The 22,763-nt window shown below is 35.9% G+C and overlaps 1 protein-coding gene across 2 annotated transcripts in view; it reads left to right on the top strand.

Moving 5' to 3' along the window:
* LOC126883293 (RNA-binding protein 5-B) overlaps window positions 1-22,763 on the top strand; it is a 61,395-nt gene that overhangs the window by 5,045 nt on the left and 33,587 nt on the right. For both annotated transcript variants that reach the window (XM_050648648.1, XM_050648646.1), the window contains exons 2-6: window positions 3,674-3,920; window positions 3,992-4,115; window positions 6,191-6,260; window positions 6,370-6,443; window positions 17,563-17,682. In XM_050648648.1, coding sequence (XP_050504605.1) covers window positions 4,011-4,115; window positions 6,191-6,260; window positions 6,370-6,443; window positions 17,563-17,682 — 369 coding nt within the window. In that variant the 5' untranslated portion in view covers window positions 3,674-3,920; window positions 3,992-4,010. The remainder of the gene's footprint in view (window positions 1-3,673; window positions 3,921-3,991; window positions 4,116-6,190; window positions 6,261-6,369; window positions 6,444-17,562; window positions 17,683-22,763) is intronic.

The raw sequence follows: 22,763 nt of genomic DNA, 5'->3' as shown, positions 1-22,763 counted from the left end.
TTCAGTAGGTAAATGATTTAAATGCTGTTAAAGGCATACTATTTTTTATTGTATCAAAATTTCTAGGATGTAGATTGCTTATAATATCATCATAAAACGAAATGTTTTTGAAATTAAAAAAATATTTTTTGTTACGTCTAAAATTTTTTGTGAAAAAAACCTATTTGAACGGCCTCAAGAGGCCGCGGCCTCTCGGTGATTGCACCGATTCATTTATATAGCCAGCACGCTACTGGGTGCTACAGCCCTTAGAGGGCCTCGACCTTCTCAAGCTTTCTACGTGATTCTGTTCTTCTCCTACCAAGAAACTCTTAAAATTCTTCTATAGCACCATATCTCATGAGCCTCAAGGCGATTTAGATCGATTTTATTCACAGTTCAAGACTCGATACCACACAGTAAGCCCGAGAAACTGTGGATCTTTAATGCCAATTTTAAGTCTCTGTTACATGATACTTTGGACATCCTTCTAAAAGTGGCTCTTATTAGGGCTCTTTGTTTTAGAATTACAATTTTAGAAAAGAAGGTAGTTAATGTCCTTCAAAGTTTATTAAAAGTAACAAAAATGAATAGTTTTCCTACGGAGTGATGCTGTACGCAGCCTATAGCGTCTATTGGCGACCACCAGCTTACTTTATTGCAATCAACAATACAAACCTTTCTAGAAAAACAAATTACCATAACATAGCAGCGGCAATTATTATTTTTATCAGGTCTCTGGCATTGAATTGAATAGATGGTAATAAACAGATATATTGGGGAAATTTTTCATTTGTTATGTTCCAAAAACTTTTAAGAATTTTCGATTCCAAGGCATTCTACCATATTTAAGTACATTTCAGTTATTCAGTTATCAACAGGACACAAAACATGTCCATGAACCTAGCAGAGCAAGGTTAGCAGAATGGAATCAGACCAAGTGCATAATTAGGTGCTAATTAAGTACCCCAATCGCGAATTTAATGCTCCTTTTTTTTTAAATTATGACGTGTTCTGCCAGGTACATATGAACTCAGCAGAGCACAACCATAAAAAACATCAAATCGAAAAGTGACCAAGCTTATAATTAAGTACTAATTAGGTGCTAATTTAGTACCCCAATCGCGAATTTAGTGCTCCTTTATTTTTTAAGTTATGACATGTTCTGCCAGGTACATATGAAGTCATTAGAGTACTACCTTAAAAAATCAAAAAAATCTAAACATACCTATCTTAAATTTAGGTGCTAATTAGGTGCTAATTAAGTGCCCTAATAACGAATTTCATGCTCAGTTTTTTTTCCAAATTTTGACGCATGCTGCATTCAAGTTCATGCGAGGTCAGTACAAAGTCAAGCCGTTGAAAAAATCATCAATACAGTTGCTGGCCTATCTCACATTTGAGTGCTAATTAGGTGCTTATGTAGTACCCCAGTCGCGAATTTAGTGCTCCTTTATTTTTTAAGTTATGACATGTTCTGCCAGGTACATATGAACTCAGCAGAGCACAACCATAAAAAACATCAAATCGAAAAGTGACCAAGCTTATAATTTAGCACTAATTAGGTGCTAATTTAGTACCCCAATCGCGAATTTAGTGCTTCTTTTTTTTAAACTATGACGCGTTCTGCCAAGTACATATGTACTCAGCAGAGTACAACTTTAATAAACGTTAAATCGAAAAATGACCAAGCTTATAATTAAGTACTAATTAGGTGCTAATTTAGTACCCCAATCGCGAATTAAATGCTCCATTTTTTCTTTCCTTTAAGCCATGTTCTGTCGGGTACATATGAAGTCATTAGAGTACTACCTCAAAAAATCAAAAAAGTCCAAACATACCTATCTTAAATTAAGGTGCTAATTAAGTGCCCTAATAACGAATTTCATGCTCAGTTTTTTTCCAAATTTTGGCGCGTACTGCATTCAAGTTTATGCGAGGTCAGTACAAAGTCAAGCCGTTGAAAAAATCATCAATACAGTTGCTGGCCTATCTCATATTTGAGTGCTAATTAGGTGCTTATGTAGTACCCCAATCGCGAATTTAGTGCTCCTTTATTTTTTAAGTAATGACATGTTCTGCCAGGTAGATATGAACTTAGCAGAGCACAACCATAAAAAACATCAAATCGAAAAGTGACTAAGCTTATAATTAAGTACTAATTAGGTGCTAATTTAGTACCCCAAAAGGTGCTTCTTTTTTTCTTACTTTTACACCGTCATATGTTCTGCCAAGCTTCATGTGAGCTCAGTACCATAAAAGTACCATAAGAAAACGTCGGAATGAAACATTGCCTAGCTAATAGTTAGGTGTTAATTAGTACCCCATTTGCGATTTTAGTGCTCCTTTTTTTTAGATTATGACTCAGCAAAGCACAGCAGTTAGAAAATATCAAATTGACGTGACTTATCTCATAGTCAGATGCTAATTGAGTGTTTATTTAGTACTTTTCTCTATAATTTAAAGCTCCCTTTCTTATTCATTAGGGGCTGTCCATAAATTACGTAAGATGATTGAAAAGAGACGTCAATCTGATCCATCATTAGAAAGACGGAGATGCATACATGAAAAAGTTTTACATAATTTATGGACAGCCCCTTATCACATATTCTACGGTTGAAAAAAAAAATGTTTAGAGTTGACAATTTCATTGCAAATCTATCCTAACTTTTCGTGTACAAAATCGTAAAATCCTTAAAATGACAAGTGAAAAATATGAAACTCGTCAACGGTATCATAATTAATGCAGCGATCCAAGGTTCATTGACTAGATTCAAATCAAACTCTGAATTCCGAGTACTTAATTATAAGCTTGGTCACTTTTCGATTTGATGTTTTTTATGGTTGTGCTCTGCTGAGTTCATATGTACCTGGCAGAACACGTCATAATTTAAAAAAAAAGGAGCACTAAATTCACGTTTGGGGTACTAAATTAGCACCTAATTAGTGCTTAATTATAAGCTTGGTCACTTTTCGATTTGATATTTTTTATGGTTGTGCTCTGCTGAGTTCATATGTACCTGGCAGAACATGTCATAACTTAAAAAATAAAGGAGCACTAAATTCGCGATTAGGGTACTAAATTAGCACCTAATTAGTACTTAATTATAAGCTTGGTCACTTTTCGATTTGATATTTTTTATGGTTGTGCTCTGCTGAGTTCATATGTACCTGGCAGAACACGTCATAATTTTTAAAAAAAAGGAGCACTAAATTCGCGATTGGGGTACTTAATTAGCACCTAATTATGCACTTGGTCTGATTCCATTCTGCTAACCTTGCTCTGCTAGGTTCATGGACATACACAAAACTTACTATCTTTTTTTTCAACCGTAATCTCTTTCTTAAAAAAAGTGTCAGCGGAGATCTCAAGGAGGGGGCAATTGAGGCCTAAGCCACAAATTGGGCATGTTTAGATTAATATGTCAATAAAAGCAGCAACATTAAATCTTCAGATTAACAGGGGCCTACATTACCTACCTCTATATTTGGCTAGATGGAGGTAGATAATTTGTAGCGCCATCCCATAGAGGTAATGGAAATATGAATGCAAAGATTTCATTTATCTCAAAACTTCATTTTTGGGTTTAGGCCACTTTGCTCTGATAGCCTCATTTCTCTCTCCCTATATTTATGTATCAATTAAAATATACAAACTTGACGTAATACATTAAAAAATGTTCTTTTGTTACAGAATATGATAGTGACAGTGGTGATAGTGACTATGCTCAGGACCATGTGAGAGAAAATAGAAAGGCCCGTTCACGAAGTCCTGATCAACAAGATCGTGATAGGGACAGACGTGAAAGACATCGAACCAGAGATAGAGATAGAGATCACAGAAGGCAGCGATCTAGAAGTAGTAGTTCCCGATGGGAGAAGAAACAGAAAAGGGACAGAGACAGAGATAGATGTAGAGATGATGATAGGGACAGTACTAGGTATAGGTTTTTCGGAATGGCTCTAAGTTTTTTATACTTTATGTATTTAATACCTAATATGATTTTAACAGTGAAAGAAGCTATGGTTGCATGCCCATTGGAGCCAGTGGATCTGAAATTATTGGATTCAAGAGCCAGCCACCAAATAACACTATAATGATTAGGGGCCTAGCACAACACATATCTGAGTATGATGTACGTATATACAAATATTAGATTTTAAAATTTATTTTGTCTTAGACACGGTATTGTCATAAAAACCACAATAGGTGGGTTGTTAACACTTTCAAGTCCGCGGACATGGCTACCGTGTTCACACTCTTAACAACCAGGTGCCACCAACATGGCTACTGTGTTTAAATTTCAACAATTTTCCAATGACTATAAAAGTGGCACATGAGACAAATATCTGATATTGGCCCGGAGCTGAAAGTGTTAATATAGTGTAGTATAATAGTTTTGTAGTGTATTTAAATGTGTAAATTTATTGTAAATTAAAAACATTCTTATTGTGTTATGTACATTACAATTTTCTGATTGTTCTGTTTTATATACATACAGTAGAACCTCTATGAGTCGAACATAAAGGGAGAAGCCAAAAAATTCGAGGTGTAGAGTTTTTGACACATTGAGGAATTTGACGTAGACGAATGTTGATTTGACATAAAGCGGTTGAGATTCATTCTTACTAATTTTGACTTAGAGAGGCAAAATAATTAAAAATTTAAGTTATAGAGGTTACATTTTTTTTGTTTATTAAAAATCATCATTATTTCAAAACACCCTTAAAATAAAAGAATATGGCATTAAAACATCAGTAATTTCTTTCCTCTTTAGATAATTTGGTTGTTCTCTGTCTCTACACCATTGTCCAAGAGTCTAAAGTCTAAGGTATGAAGAGCTGAAAATTCTTATTATTCAGAGTTGCTGGTTAGCTCTATAAAATTCTGTTAAAGTATTTAATGTAGTTCTTGTCTCTTTGGTGTAAACACATGGAGCACATGTAGTATTATTAAAGTATTCTAAGTCTTCTAAATCATTGATTTTCTGAGCGACTGAATCGATGATTTCATCATTAGATAACTCTATCATCGTTAATAACGAAAGTCCACAAAGGATGTTCAGACACCAATATATTCCATTCTGCATGAGGTGAAGGTGAAATAGAAATATCTCCGGTTTCACCTTCTTCTGTTGACTGTGATGTAAAACCACAGTGTACATAACAGTTTTTTTATGGTACTTGTAGTTAAATTTTGACTTCGTCTTGTTTTTTCTTTGGCATCATAACCCTGGATGGGTCTTTGCCTTTCTGGCTATATTCTTCCATTCAGATCTCTCTTGTGCCCTTCTTCTCCATTGTCTTCTATTCATGGTTTTCAGGTCGTCGCCCATGTCATCCAACCATCTTCTTATGAGCCTTCCTTTTTTGGTCTTCCCATTAGCTTCGATTGTAATATTTTCTTTGCTGTTTTTGCATCTTCTGTCTCTAGACATGTACCAGCAAGTTGATTTTTGGACTTATAGAGGAAAAATGGGTCTACCCCAAAATCCCGACAGGTTTGATAAGTTTCTTTTTAACATATAATTACATTTATTTCTTGTTTTTTGTTTATGGCCATCTGTTTTTTATTTGTTAATAAACAAAAATATTTTGTATTAAAAATATTAAACAAAAGTCGGAATTTTTACTTATGCGAGGATTGTTGCATGTCAGGATTTTGGCCTGTCGGGATTCTGGCGTGTCGGGATTCTGGCGTGTCGGTGTTTTGGCCGTCGAGATTTTGGGCGGCACCGAGGGAAAATATATACCAAAATGGCTTGCAGGGATTCACTGCTGAATGGATGTTAAGATTTCTCATGATGGAGGTATTAAAGTGTGAAAGGAAGGAAACACAATTTTTTTCGATTTTTGTGAGGGTTGGATTATGAAGGTTCTACTGCAGTGTTTCCCAACCGGTGGGTCGCGACCCACTAGTGGGTCGCGGACAGATTTCAGATGGGTCGTGGTGTGGCTCTTGCAGTAGATGAGTGGCGTACAGAGTACAGAATGGCGTATCATCATGGGTGAGGGATGGGTCGCGAATATGAAAAAACATCAGGTGGGTCGCAAGACATAAAAGGTTGGGAACCACTGTTCTACTGTATTACTGTTTCATGTATAATATCATTTGTATTCATTATTTTATAATATATTCAAATTATAGTACCAAGACCATGCTGTGATAACTCAATTGTTTTATTTTGTTGAAACATTTGTACCTTTTTAGATAAGACAGGACATAATAGGATGTGATCTATTTCCAAAGGACATCCGACTCATCAGGAAGAAAGACACAGGTAATCAACTAAGATTTTTAAAAGTTTACCGTTTTCTTAGGCCGTTTTTTGTCAATTTTTTTACTTCATGAGGACGGGTAATACCATTGGTATCTATTGTGCTGTTTAGGTGCTTCCCGCGGTTTCGCCTTTGTCGAGTTTTCCACACTGGGTGAGGCCGTTCGATGGATGGAGAAAAAACAGGTAGCGTAATAAAAAAGAAGACTGATTTGATTGATTTAACCTCCGATTCGATAAGTATTAACTATATTATTATTATTATTTGGCCACTCTCTCATTTCAATACAAACTCTAAATTTACATGTAATTTCTTTCAAATTTTGTACATTGTAATCAGTCATAATTTAAAAAATCGAATATTTGAATTATTGTGCTTAAAAACAAGGTTCTGTATTTAAATATCTAAGTTAATGTAAATCCAATAGAAACTTATTCTTCATACAAACGAAAAAATCTACATATTCGTAGATCGTTATACACAAAACATACCTGTCTTCTGAGGATAATAGTGATGGATCTACATGTTCGATCTCGATTTATAAAATATCTTCCATTATATTTGTTTTGTTTCTCCAATATTATGCAGGTAGTTTTATTGCGTAACAGATATATTGAAAGAGTCTTGTAATTGTTATGAGTTCACACTTTTAACATATAACAGTGGTGTGAATTTATATGAATAGAAATTCCCATAATTTTCCCCCAGGAATCCATGTAAAATGAGAAACGAAGAAAATGCAAGGCCCTCTCCCGGAAGTTCTTTGAAAACGGGCTATGGAGCAGTCTCGGAGGTAGAGGGATATAGGGTGCTAAGAATACTCAGGAGTCGACCAGGCCATCTACACAAACGACAACTGCAAGGATTATGGTTTATGGCAACATGTAATACCGGAACATTGATGGAGGACGAAAAACTTGAGGAAATTGAAACTGAGCTGAAGCATGTAAAATGGAATATACGTGGGTTATCGGAAGTACGGTGAAGAGGTGAAGAACAAATGGTACTTTCGTCGGAAGACCTATTCAGGGGTGGCCAAACTGTGGCTCGCGACGCGAGCCACATGTGGCTCTTTAAAGGATTATTTGTGGCTCTCAATAAATGGACCCGATTTACTTTTAATTTTTGTTTTTCAAAATGTTTTAAATTACTGACAACGAATATAAAAGACTAAGTGTAACATCAGGACTTGGGCAAGGAGACCCCTTATCACTGTTGCTGTTCAATTTGTCCTTAGAATATGTAATAAGTAAAATATCATCTGAGCTGACAGGAGGATTTGCGAATCGAGGATTAAAACTATTGTTGTCATTTGCTGATGATATAGGTGCAGTCAGTCAATCTACACAAGAGACGTGAGAGAGTTGTTTTCACAACTCGAGGAGAAAACAGGTAGTTTGGGCCTTCAAATAAATGAAGAGAAGACGAAATACATGCTAATAACCAAAAATCCAAAAAAGACCAAGAAGTTAGGCAGAACATAACTATTAATTGCCACAATTTGGAATTGGTAAAAAAAGAGTTTAAATATATGGCGATAATCGCACGTGACAACTACATCTGAGGCCTATAGAATCAAAACCTGCTAGATCCATGCGTTGAAATTTTGTCAGGAGGCTAAAAAAACATTAAAAATGTAAATTTTCCAAAAAGTATCCGGTATTTTTCAATCAAAGGGGCATCAAAGCCGAACGAAAAGTTAGGATTTAGCAGGTTTTGATTCTGATGGGCTCATCTACAAAGAGGTCTCAGCAAAGATAGTTGCGTGGAATAGAACATTATACTCCCTGCCATCATTATTAAGATCTAAGCAGCTAAAAAGACAATCTAAATTAAGACTGTATAGCTAATTATTCGCTAAGATAAGATGGGCAGTTCATGTGGTAAATCAGAGGAAGGCAGAGTGTTAAAGACGGTGTTTTTTGAAAGACGATAGAAGATAAGTAGGCAGTCCCAGAAAAAGATGGAAAAATGATGAATCAAAGTATCCTGAATTAGCAAAGGCCGCTTGTAGAATTATTTGAATATTTGAAACAACGATGTTAACCATTTTATTTCACTTTAAAATTCGTGAAATCCAAACAGTGAGAGAAAAATTTAATACCTTCTGTACACTTTTTAGATAATTGTTTATTTGCGGCTCTCGAAACATTTCAAATTTTGAAAAATGGCTCGGACTATCAAGGAGCTTGGCCACCCCTGAATTGCATTATAGATAAGAGTCTTCTAATGGTTGCGTCGGATTTATGGTAAATAAAACTCACACAAAGAATAGTTGGAACTACACAAAGTGTTCACTCAAACTACTCAAAGTATCACGGATATAGCGATAGAAACGAAAGGGGTCAACCTCATAGATTTTCTTTTGAAACACATGCTATATAATATATCATATACATGAATACTTATGTACAAAAAAGCTCCCAAAGAAAGTGGACTTAGTATTCATCAAATGGCTTAAACGAGAACGAAATTGACTTAATACTTACTACCAAAAAAGACGCTATTCAAGATGTAACTGTATTAAATCAATTTTCACTCAGAAGTGACCATAGATCGAAGAGAGCAAAGCTAGTCTTAAACGTAAAGAAGGAAAAAAGAAATATGGTAGCAAGGACTAAAAATATGACGTTCACTGCAATTACTAACATAAAGGTATACCACTAGGAAATAGAGAATAACCTACAAAAAGATGTGTAAGATGAAACGAGTATTGAACAGCTTAATAAAACGTTTATGGACGCTCTAATGAAGGCACAGAGAAAGTGCCAAACCAAGCAAACAATGAAAAACTCACAGAAGACCAGAAACAATGCAAAAAAGAAGGGAAATAAAAGATACGCACACAAGAAACATAGCAGAGCTAAGGAACTTACATAACCATTTCAAAAGTCGTTAGGAAAGACATAAGGAAAGTACCCCGCACAAACCTTATGGAAATTAGGTCCCAGTGGATTTCGTTCATACTTTGGGAAAATACTCTTAGAAGCATCCTGATAAAAAGTTCTCATGGGCACAACTCAATCGTATTATGAAGAATTTTCAAGATATAGAGGCACAAACTCGGAAAATTATAAGATTTACTGGGTATTCCAATTCCTTGAGTTACTGGGTATCTGGCAATATGTAGAAGTTTGGATCAAGGAAAAATACTAGCAGTCTAGGATTTTTTCCTGACTATCCAATGGTGACCTTTACTTTGACCTTGACCTTCAACGGACGTCATCTTCTAGAGTTTCGAGGGTTTTCGGCATTAAATTGATATAAACAGATTACTCATGGGTTTTTGGGATCGCTAAACACGAATATGCCATCAGAATTGACCTCGGAGGACGTGGTGGCCAGGGCCACTGCAAGGGACGTCATCTTCTAGCTAGAGTTTCGATGATTTTCGGCATTTAATTGATGCAAATGAATTACTGGAGTGTTTTTTGAGGTCGTTAAACACGAATATGCCACCAGAACCGACTCCCGGAGCACCTGGTTTCCAAGGTCAATGAAAGGGGCTTTGGTACTACATTAATGCAAACGGATTAGTTATATATGAGCACCTAAGAGTAATCCATTTGATTTCTCCGAAACTCCAGAAGGAAACCTGTCTTAGGAACCAGGTGCTCCTGTGTCTGTGCTGATCACGTATTCGTGTTCAGCAACCCCAAAAACCTATAACTAATCCGTTTGCATTAATGTAGTACCAAAGACCCTCGAAACTCCTTAAGCGCCTTTCATTGACCTTGGAAACCAGGTGCTCCAATAGTCGGTTCTGGTGGCATATTCGTGTTTAACGACCTCAAAACCCCTCCAGTAATTCATTAGCATCAATTAAATGCCGAAAACCATCGAAACTCTAGAATATGACGTCCCTTGCATTGGCTTTGGCCACCACGTCCTCTGGAGGTCAATTCTGATGGCATATTCGTGTTTAGCGATCCCAAAAACCCATGAGTAATCTGTTTATATCAATTTAATGCCCAAAACCCTCGAAACTTTAGAAGATGACGTCCGTTTAAGGTCAAGGTCAAAGTAAAGGTCGCCATTGGATAGCCAGGAAAAAATCCTAGACTACTAGTACTTTTCCTTGCTTCAAACTTCTACATGTTGCCAGATAACCAGTAACTCAGGGAATTGGAATACCCAGTAAATCTTATAATTTTCCGAGTTTGTGCCTCTGTATCTTGAAAATCCTTCATACGATTGAGTTGTGCCCATGAGAACTTTTTATCAGGATGCTTCAAAGAGTATTTTCCCAAAGTATGAACGAAATCCACTGGGACCTAATTTCCATAAGGTTTGTGCGGGGTACTTTAAGATTAACTAATACCATATAACAAACAAAAGTCTACAAGTTGTAAAACGAAAGTTGAAGACAAGAACGAGGAATATTCGTAAGTTAAAAAATCAACAAGAACATGCGATCTATGAACAACAAGAGATCCTGAAAATCATTGAAGAGTACTATAGAAATTATAGGTAGTCGAGATGATAATATTCCAGGTTGACAATGTTTAATGGCAAATGCGAGTTGTTAAAGCAGCCATCTTGTCCAATAAGTGGCGTTGCGCGCTAGCTTTCTTTCACTTTATCTCTAAGAGCTATTCCAGGTCAAATCAACACGATTATCATCGATTACGTCATCACGCCCAGATGGATGACGTCACTATTATGATACATATCCAAAAAATTACAATTTAAAAATAAAAATCGACCTGTTTTGGGATTTTTCCTTAAAGTCGCCCGCTTGCGACATTACGAATTGATTCCTTTCATTTGCACCATACTGTATGTGTAAAATTAATTTTTTTATGTTGAACCCATCACCATCCCATGATAAAATTTTTATATGTTATTAACAACAGTACTATGTATTTGTAGGAATATTATGAAAATTTTAAATTATGTACTTTTTGGAAAAAAACTTAATCAAAATATATTTTGTTTGTTTGAGAAAAAACTTGTTTATCATAAAATCATGCTGTATATATCACTGTAAAGAGCTTTAAAAATGCTGCAAAATGACACCTCTCCCAGCATTCTAGCTCAATCAGGTCAGGTTCTACAACGATTCCAATAAAGTATTGTCGCGGTGTTTTGGACCTTTTTGGAAAACTTTACATAACCATATTCCGGAAACGTCTTGAGATAAAAATTTCAAATTTTGTATTTTTCTTCACCTAATCATCCACTATGAGTAGTCTAAATTTTAACAAAATCTAAATAGGTCAGGAAAAAAATTAATTCAAAGTGTGTTGATTTGACCTGGAATAGCTCCTAATACTTTGCGTTTTTAACAGCTGGCAACCCTAATTTGCGGCCATATGGAATATGCGAACATTCGTGGAACAGTGAGCATAGAGAATTAATGAAAAAAAAGTGTAGCATCCCATCAGCAGCAATACTAAAAGAAGTCAGCAATAAGAATATACTCACATTAATAGAGGATACACGGTACATATATATATATATATATATATATATATATATATATATATATATATATATATATATATATATATATATACTGTGATATACAATCACAGGGTACACGGCAATTAGACCGAAAGCAGTAGACCGAAAAGCACTTTACCGAAACCTCACTAGATCGAACAGCATTAGACCGAAATGGTAAATAAATTTAAAAAGTTTGCAGTAAATTATGCTAAGATTTTGTATATCTGTCTTTTTGTTTATTGTATTTTTTTTGTATTAATTTATATATAGACTGTGTAAATTGTTGCTCTGTACAGTCTGATATGAAATAATTTTTATCCGTTAAACACATTAGTGAAGGTAAAAATAAATTAAGGGTAGAGTGACGTTAACACCATTTTAACTGTTTATAATAACCATCCAAATAACATTTAGTTGTAATTACATTAGTCTTATCTCTTTTACTGCGACAAGTAAAAAAGAACTTCTTTTCGGTCTTCTGCTGTTCGGTCTAGTGAGGTTTCGGTAAAGTGCTTTTCGGTCTAATGAGTTCGGTCTACTGCTTTCGGTCTAATGATTTCGGTCTCTTTACAGTAAACCGAGGATCAGAGATGCATCATAATATTCATACATAATACAAAATGCATAAATACAACAAATAAGAATTTGATATTGACTCCAAGATGAAAATACTCAAAATATGGCTATCTGCCTGCAAGATGGAGGATAGGTGAATCACCTGACAAATTTGGTCAAAGCGCCAACTAATACAACAGGTAGAATAACCTCCTTATTTTAATTAACTTTTTTTTTGAAACGATTTCCTGCTATGAAGACGAAACGTCAAAGACAAATAATATAAAATGTAATTTTTAATAGGTACAGTCAATTGTTGCTTAATCACATACAAATATAATATATATCTACTCATTTATTTATTATAATATACCCAACGATGTTGCATGAATAATTATTATTCATTGTTTTCTTTTTTTATTGCCAATTAGTTTTGATCAAATAAAATTTAATCAGTTTAGGTTAACGTGAAGCTGTTAAAATAAACCAATATACCAACTTTAACAGCGGTCTAAAAACATTGTCAACTCGAGAATTTGCACTTTTGTTTTAAGATGTTAGTTTGTGAACATAATTTCTTTGGAAGAACCATAGACCTAAAGTGTTTTTATTAACCTCTAGTAATTCAATTACACTACATGTACAAAATTTGACTGTAATTCATACAGTACTTTAACAGTAGTCAAATGGAAAGTCAGATACTCTTTTACATTAAAGTATGAATATAATAGAAAATAGTCAGGCCTTTATAAATATTACAAATAGATAAAATGAAGTGTTTTTTAAAGCTGGTACTCATATATCAAGTTCTGTTGTTACTTGGTTTAAATACTTTGATCCAGACTTAAAAAAACAGAGAAAACTCTAAAAACTTATAAATTGCGAAATTTGGAATGTTTTATTATGATAAATGTATTTTATCAACATTTGGCAACATTAAGTTGCCAGCTAGATAGCTCAACAGGCACTTTGATGTGAGCAGATTGTAGATTCCAAAGGAGTCGTTTGACCTCGAAGACCGTTCCACTAAGCGTTCTAAATGATTTTGTGTATACCTTACAGTTATGTTTGTGGCTTTTGGTTAGGTTTCAGCGCCAGCTGTCGAGCCTCATTTACAACAAGGCCTTAAAATTTTTTCAACTACTTAAAATTTTTGGTTGCGGTACCTTCATGCTCGCTCTCTTGGGCATCTTTTGACCTTGATTAGTTTAATCGAAGTTTCGCTGACTACTTTTCAGTAGCTCCTCTTCATATTTGAAAGTACGGACTAAAGTGGTACCTTTTCTTTATGCCGAGAGAAGGGTAATACAATCTGGGTGTCGCGTGATAACCTGCACTGAGCTGCCCTTTGCTTCACCACAGAATGAGCGATCACGACGGATCATGAAGAGCTCTTCCACAAGACAAGATCTCGCGTCTCTCAGAGGGACGTGTCAATCTAATCAGTACTTGACACGTCAACGAGAGAAATTTTTTAAACGTATTGGTATAAAATTCAAAGTGTATATCTGGCTTTATAATATACTCCATTTAATAATACAAGGCAAGGTAGACGGAAGAAGAGGGCCAGCTCGAAGAAGAACGTCATGGCTTAAAAACCTAAGAGAATGGTATAACAGATCCTCTGCATCCTTTTTCCGAGCTGCCGTTAACAAAATTGCTATAGCTAATTTGATAGCCAACGTTCGATAATCGAGCACGGCACATGAAGAAGATATCTGGCTTTGAATTAGAAATTCACGATTGCATCGATTTGTCCGATGATGAATAGCATGGAGAGATAGGAGAGATACGATCAGTTTATTTATTCCTACCGTAAGGGGTAAAGAGGATAGAAAACTGGAATATACAAACTAAAAAATTGTTTATTGCCATTTCGATTACAACGTTCTTATTTTGAGGATAGTTATTTTCATACTGGGACCTCCCGTTTAGTTTCTTGAAGAGATCCTCCACCGATTCATTGAAGGGTTTTGGAGCTATTGTTTATGTCTAACTTTTTCTGGAATCAAACAGCTGTCGTCAAGGTGGATAATGAAACAACGCAAGCTCAAACAATTCTCGAGAGGTGTAAGACAGGGATGCATTCTCTCCCCACTACTGTTCAATTTATATTCAGAAAGTATCTTCCAGGAAGCTCTTGAGGAATGCGAAAGCGGTATCAAAGTAAATGGTACCTGGGTCAATAATATACGATATGCGAATGACTCGGTCTTAATAGCAGACAATATAGAAGACCTCCCAAAATATTCTTTATAAAATTGGAGAACATAGCGAGAACATGGGACTTAGCATCAACATAAAAAAGACGAAATTCTTTATAATCAGCCGTCAATTATGTTAACATCAAAATGCAAGACTGGCATATTATTATAACAATCAAGATGTAGAGCGCGTAAGAAAATTTATGTAACTGGGAACCTGGCTATGTGAAGACTAGATATCGGATATGGAAATTAAGTCGGATAGAAAGGGCCAGAAGTGCATTCATGAAATTCAGAAACGTCTTTACGAACTCTGACTTTGACCTGAACCTAAGACTAAGATTCACGAAATGCTATATATGATCGGTGCTCCTATATGGCATGGAAGGATGGACTTTAAAAATAAACACAATGAATAAGCTAGAGGCATTTGAGATGTGGATTTATCGACGAATCCTTAAAGTCTGGACCCCGCACGAATAACGAATGAAGAAATCCTGAGAAGAATTGGTACAGAACGACAACAGCTATGCACAATTAAACAGAAAAAACCGGCATATCTGGTGCACCTAATTAGAAACGAAAGATACCAGTTTCTGCAAACCTTAATTGAAGGAAAGATCGAAGGAAGAAGAGGAGTGGGCAGGAAGAAAATGTCATGGCTCCGTAATGTCAAACAATGAACAGGGCTAAGAAACATAGGAGACCTAATAAATACTGCAAGGGATAGAGAAAAATGGTCAAACGTGATCGCGAACATCTATTAGTGGATTGCATAAGAAGAACTTCTTGTATCTATTTAACTAATTCTGTTCCTTAATATACCATAATTCTAGTTGCACTTTCATCTGAAATATCGGTATCTATAGACGGCCAGATAGCCAAGCGGGCCGGGCGGCCGAATCGCATTCACTTCACTGTGAAATGATCTAATGGTCGATGGTTCAGGCCCTGTCCAGAAAAACAAAAAGTCTAACGTACTAGTTTAAAACACTAAACGAATTTGCTACTTACACTAGAAAACACTGTTGTCGGATCGACCTATGCCGAACGGCAAGAGATGAAGGCTTGCGTTTCGGTGTAACCACTCCATAGATCCCTACCGAAGGGCGAGTACGACAAAAAAACCGGAATAAAGATATATATGTCTACAGATAATTGTTTTAGTAAACTATTCTTTAGAGCCCGCGCAGACTGCAGACTTTTTAGTCGGCTTCTTAATCAGTACAGAGAGGTATGCAGATGCGCACATTACACCGATTCACCGATGCATACCTCTCTGTACTGATTAAGAAGCCGACTAAAAAGTCTGCAGTCTGCGCGGGCTCTTACTGTTCAGTATTTTATCCAATCGAATTATTTCTTGAAGATGACTGACGCTAAAAATTATATTGTAGCGATATTCACTAGCTATTTCTATTAGTATTTTCAACGTTATGAAGTGACCAGAGTCGCTAAGTTTTTGCTTGTTCTTTGCCGCAGACTGCAGACTTTTTAGTTGGCCGATAGTTTAGTCGGCTTCTTAATCAGTACAGAGAGATATGCATCGGTGAATCGGTGTAATGTGCGCATCTGCATACCTCTCTGTACTGATTAAGAAGCCGACTAAAAAGTCTGCAGTCTGCGCGGGCTCTAAATGTCATCATTGGTAAATGTAACGGACGGATAGTATGGGATGCGCCAAAACAAAGAATACCGAGATCAGAAAGCTTGTGAGATATGGCGTCAAGTGACGAGACACGTTACAACAGATTATGTGATAGATATATTTACACATTATTTATTCAAATAAACTAAAAAGATTGGAAATGGTACTTACAGTGCAAGACAAATTTTTTTAGTGAATATCTTTTATTCATATGGGACTGCACATTCAAATTGACTTAGTTTGCGAGTGTTTGTGAGTCAGTTTTGGGAAGAATTTCAAGAAGTCATCGTGACAACATGTGAACCAAGGAAAGCTGGGAAGGCACGAGATCATTTTAACAACTGCTTCAAGAACATTATTGAGTTCGCGTAATTTCCCGCCACACCTATTTTTTTACTCTTCTCGTTCACCTGATCTCAGGCATATTCAAGACAACATACGAAATTATTTGAAAAAGAAAATGTTCGACCAGTGTGTGCTTCAAGTCATGATTTACACGAAACACTTTCGTTAACTCAGGCCATAGCAAGAAAACTCAGAGTGGTCCAAAGAAGAATGGAAACGCCGTTACTTGAACTGACTCTCAGACACAGGATTAGCACTGAGGAAATAAGGACAGAGGGTGGATCAAAAAATTAGTGTGGAGACCAAAAGCAGACAGAAGTAAATGTTACCTACACGATTGACAAACGACTTCAAAATAATCGCTGGGAGTTGGCCGCAGGAATCTCAAGACGAACAAAACTGGAAGAAATTAGGGGAGACCTATGTTCAACTTAAGACGCAGCAGGCTGGATGATGAGTCAAAATGACAAGAGATGAAACCAGATAATTATACAGTAATACATTTGGAACGATAGAAGAAGAGAATAGTACACCAGCAGTTATTTTTGGCCTTAATAATAATTTTCATTTAAAATAAAAATGAATACCATTTTTATTCAGTTGCAATGCGAAGGCAAAACAATCTTATTTTTCACTTAGAACAGGGAGCGCAGTCCAGCAGTCTGAATCGACGATTTTCGACTCTTATTGGAGTCATCATCGGAGAGGCGTAGGCCTCTCTTTACTTTAACTTTACCTTTCTAATTTTCATTTAACTTAGCACATAATATACTCCAAAAAATCATTTTATAAGTTTTTTGGAGTTTCTTAGTCTAAATGAGCTCAATCGCTTCAAGTTAGGATATGCATTATACCCACAAAATACTAATTAATAACATACAAAATTGCAATTAAAAGTACTTAGAACTTACAAAATTAGGTGACTACTGACTTTGTGTTACTAAATTTTGCCTAGAATTATGTTCGTTACTAGTTATTATTCAAATAATTGTAGTTGTAATGTGGCCATTGTGATTAATTCTGAACCAATTTAAAGAATTCGTTTCGTAAGAGGGGGTTAACCGTTCCCTAAGGACCTTTTGTAATTTTTCGTGTCATTTTCAGGGTGTTTTGATGCTCCAAGACCAATACCGTGCTATTATGCAATATAGCATACCGAAGGATTCGAATTCCGCCGAAAAAACACCATCCTATAAGGCTTCAGCTGATTGGTTTTGTATAAAGGTATAATAATTTTTATCTATACTAAACTTCAATAAGCGACGCAGGGCATGTAAACAACGATTTTAGTTGTTAAAGATGTTCAAAATATATTTACTCGTTACCTACTAACAGTATATTATTAGAATCACTTTATCACATTTTCTCTCTTCTCGATTATTAGTTTTTATTGTATAGTATATCAATTGTTGTAATCACTGAATACATAGACAGTGAAACAATAATCCTATTGAATAAATTAATGAATAATACGCGATTATACAAGTAACTGTTCATCATCATCATTCTCTTTGCCTTATCCCTATGCGGGGTCGGCTTCCCTAATTGCATTTCTCCACACAATTCTGTCTTGGGTCATATCAATGTTAATCCCCTTTACCAACATGTCCTGCCTTATCGCCTCCCCCCAGGTCTTCTTTGGTCTTCCTCTCCTACTCCTTCCAGGAATCTGCACTTCAGCTATTCTTCGTATTGGGTGATTAACGTCTCGACGTTGAACATGACCAAACCATCTTAACCTATGCTCTCTCATTTTGGCATCAATTGGTGCCACACCTAGACTTCCCCTAATATACTCATTTCTAATTTTATCCTTCTTTGTCACTCCACTCATCCATCTAAGCATTCTCATTTCCGCCACATGCATTCGTTGTTCCTCTTTCTTTTTCACTGCCCAACATTCAGTTCCGTACATCATAGCCGGTCTTATGGCTGTTTTATAGAATTTTCCCTTCAGCTTCATTGGAATTTTTCTGTCACACAACACACCACTCGCTTCTTTCCACTTCATCCATCCAGTCCTAATTCTACTGCATGCATCTCCATCTATTTCTCCATTACTCTGTAATACCGATCCTAGGTACTTAAAACTATTGCTTTTCACAATCATTTCACCATCCAAAGATACCATTTTATTTGTAGTAGCTCCATCTTTAAATGAACATTCCAAATACTCTGTTTTTGTCCTACTAAGTTTTAAACCTTTTTCCTCCAGAGCTTGTCTCCACTGTTCCAGTTTTTGTTCTAGGTCTCTTTCACTATTTCCTACTAACACGACATCATCAGCATACATTAAGCACCATGGAATGTTACCCTGTAGTTTCGTTGTTATCTGGTCCACAACTAATGAGAATAAATACGGACTAAGCACAGAACCTTGGTGCAATCCTACTTTCACATGAAATTTATCAGTCTCTCCCACACCTGTCCTAACACTAGTCGTTACTCCCTCATACATATCCCTCACAATCTTTACATATTCACCAGGGACTCCTTTCTTATTGAGTGCCCACCACAGAATCTCTCGAGGAACTCTATCATATGCTTTCTCAAGATCAATGAATACCATATGAGCGTTTGTTTCTTTACTCCTGTATTTTTCCATCAATTGCCTTATAATGAAAATTGCATCTGTTGTTGATCTACCCTGCATAAAGCCAAATTGATTCTCGGATATTTCGGTCTCTTCACGTATCCGTCTGTCAATTACTCTTTCCCATATTTTCATGGTGTGGCTAAGCAGTTTTATAGCCCTGTAGTTTGTACATTGTTGTATATCTCCCTTGTTTTTGTAAACAGGTACCAGTATACTGCTTCTCCATTCGTCTGGCATTTGTCCGACTTCCATAATTCTATTAAATAGACCTGCTAGCCACCTTGTTCCTGTCTCTCCCAATGCTCTCCATACTTCCCCAGGAATATCATCTGGTCCTACCGCTTTTCCTTTCTTTATTTTTTGAAGCGCTTGAGCCACTTCCTCGTTGGTTATTTTGGTGACCATTGCTGTTACTGTCTCCGTTGACTCTACAGGCTGTCTGTCAAATTCTTCATTTAATAAGCTGTCAAAGTACTTTCTCCATCTCTTTTTGACTTCCCTTTCGTGAACTAGTATTTTATTATTTTCATCTCGGATACATCTAATCTGATTAAAATCTTTTGCTTTCTTTGCTCTCTGTTTGGCTATTTTATATATCTTCGTTTCGCCTTCCCTGGTATCAAGTTGATCGTATAGGTTTGAATACGCTTCTGCTTTGGCTTTTGCTACTGCTACTTTCGCTTCCTTTTTCGCCACCATATAGTTTTGAAGATCTATGTCGGATCTGGTTTCTTGCCACTTTTTATATAATATTCTCTTCTCTTTTATTTTTCCTTGTACTTCGTTTGACCACCACCAAGTCTCTTTATCCTCAAACTTTTTTCCTGACGTTTTCCCAAGTATTTCAATAGCAGTCTCTCTAATACTACTGGCCATTTTTCTCCAAATTGTATTAGGGCTTCCTTTCATGTTCCAACATATTTTTTCTACTATTCTTCTCCTGAATAGACCTTCTTTCTCATCTTTCAGCAGCCACCACTTGATTTTTTGTGGTCCTCTCCGATATTTTTGTTTAGTTTCGCTTTTTACTTCGATGTCCAGAAGAAGCAGCTTATGTTGTTGGCTTACTGTCTCACTCACTATTACCTTGCAGTCCTTACATTCACGTATGTCTTCTTTCCTTATCATGAAGTAGTCTATTTGGGATTGATGTTGTCCACTTTTGTAGGTAATAAGTTGAGTTTCTCTCTTTTTAAAGAATGTGTTAACAATCGCCATATCCAATGCTGTTGCTAATTCAAGCATGTCATCTCCAGCTTCATTTCTAGTTCCAAAGCCTAATCCCCCATGTATTGTTTCATATCCTGTCTTGGTTTGGCCCACATGTGCATTGAAATCACCTCCTATTATAACTTTCTCCTCTGCTGGAATATCACTCAGTACGTCTCCTAATTGATCATAGAAAGCTCTTCTTTCATTCTCACCCAGACCTGTTTGGGGAGCATACACACACACAACATTCAATACCTCTTTATCAATTACAAATTTCACTGACATCATTCTATCACTCGTTCTTACAACTTCTACTACGTTATCTTTCATTTCACTATCAGCAATTATACCAACTCCATTTCTAGTGTTACTACTCCCTACATACCACAATTTGTATCCTTCACCTAGTTCTTTCGCCCTTTGTCCTTTCCACCTAGTTTCTTGAATACAAGCAATTTGAACTCTTCTTCGTTTGAGCGCATCCACTAACTCCAGACTCTTACCTGTAAGACTACCAAGATTCCAAGACCCTATCCTAATTTTTCTAACCTGTAATGGTGTTCCCCCTGAGATAGTCCTCACCCGGAGATCCGAACGGAGGCTCATTTTACTTCCGGAACATTTTACCTCAGGAGATGCCATCATTTCAGTATAAGTTTTTATTGCGTTTGGAGAAGGTCTTTTCATTATTATGGCCTGAAAAGATTTTTGGATATTTGATGCCTGAATGCCTTTTCTATCAGCACCATACCCTGCCCTGCACGTTTAGCCAATACACCACCAATGCAACCAAAGTGCAGTATTACCCCACACCCGCCTGCATTTTTCTGTATAGGCCAGGATCCCTACTGTAAGGACTGCCCTATAAGCCAATGTATTGTTGCCCGTATCCCGCCGCTAGGAGGCACGTACTTTGGTTATTTCGGGATACATTATACAAGTAACTGTTATCCAAAAATATTCAAAAACTGAACGAACTAGCCCATCTCTATGCTGCCGTGCTTAGCAAAAACGCCGTATGTTGCTCATGACGACATTGCTGTCAACTAATGTTTACATCTCCTGCATAGCTTATGTTAATAAACTTTGAATTTACGTAATTATAGCTTTATCGGGAGTATCATTGTTACGAAATGTTGCAATTTTCAATTTAATTTAATAAATTGTCTTGATCCTACTTCTAAATTATAAAATTACATTAATTCATATGATAACGCGCTTATATTTTAAAAAAATTAAAAGAAAGATACCGTCAAGAGTACTTTGATGATCACATTGACTGTCATTAAATTATCGCAAAAACAATAAATAAGTTATTTATTTATCTACACAATAATGGATCTGATGTTCCAAACAGCACAACTTTCTTCTTCTTTTTACGGTGCCTATCCGTTCCTTTACTTATTTTAGACGAGATACTACTTGTTTGGCATTTAGTTGTGGGACTGTGAAACGAAAAAAGGAGCGATGGACTACCCCAGCTAATTGAAATAATATTCGAAAATATTACCTCAATCATCCAAGATAGCCATCGCTACACCCTTGCTTAGCTCAGTCTCTCAGGTGTGTGTTCGTCTTGTCCTAATCTTAGAAATGAGCTATAAAGTTTGGAATGAAAGCGAACAAAACAATATTTTTAACTAATTATGTTTATTGTTCATAAAGATATAAAAAAAATATATGACTTATTAAGTGCATTAACAAATATATTCAAATTCTTGCCAAAGACTAACAATTTGTAGATTATACTTATGGCTTTGGTATCTGATTCGATGGTAACTTCTTGATGTTGAATGGTACAGCTGTTGACTTGTCTTGACCTGGGCCCTGATTCTAAATCAAATTTCGACCAAAAACAAGTCGCTTTCAATATGGCGACTGTCGAAATTATTTGACACGGAGATGAATGAATGGCCAAAAGCGAGGTTAGGTTTAGTTTAGATGTGTTTTGTTTATTTCTTGCAAGGAAAACTAAATCAAAAGGTATTATAATATAGCTGGGTTTAATTGAAATTTGCTTGTTTTGAGGAATTAGATAGAATAGTATTAAATTAGAAATATAAAAATTGAGAATGTCCACAACATGAATCATCAACTCAATGAAAGATGTGAGGTAATAATCTGGGAAAATTAGTAAAAAACAAGGAAAATTAATTACCAGCTATTTTATTGCTGGACATGCTGAAATCAAATCTTAAGATTTCCTATATTAGTAATATAGCTGTGCAAAGTCCACAGAAAGTGTGCTATTTTGTTTATAAACAAATTAGCGCTCCGAAATCTTTTTTTTTTATTATTGCTCTATAACTCCGAAAATTTTAACTTTAAACCAAAACACTCACATAAAAATTGACAGTAATTTAATTCTGCACATTGATAATTTATTCCAATTTCCTTCGACGGAAATTTTCTTCGGAAAATTCGGGTTTTCCAAACAAAATCTTTAATTTTCAACTAAAATTTGAGGGAAGTAATTATTTATCAATAATTAAATAAT

This window comes from Diabrotica virgifera, chromosome 4, assembly GCF_917563875.1.
Source record: "Diabrotica virgifera virgifera chromosome 4, PGI_DIABVI_V3a".
NCBI lineage: Eukaryota > Metazoa > Arthropoda > Insecta > Coleoptera > Chrysomelidae > Diabrotica > Diabrotica virgifera.
This window is presented reverse-complemented; position numbering and strand designations above follow the sequence as displayed.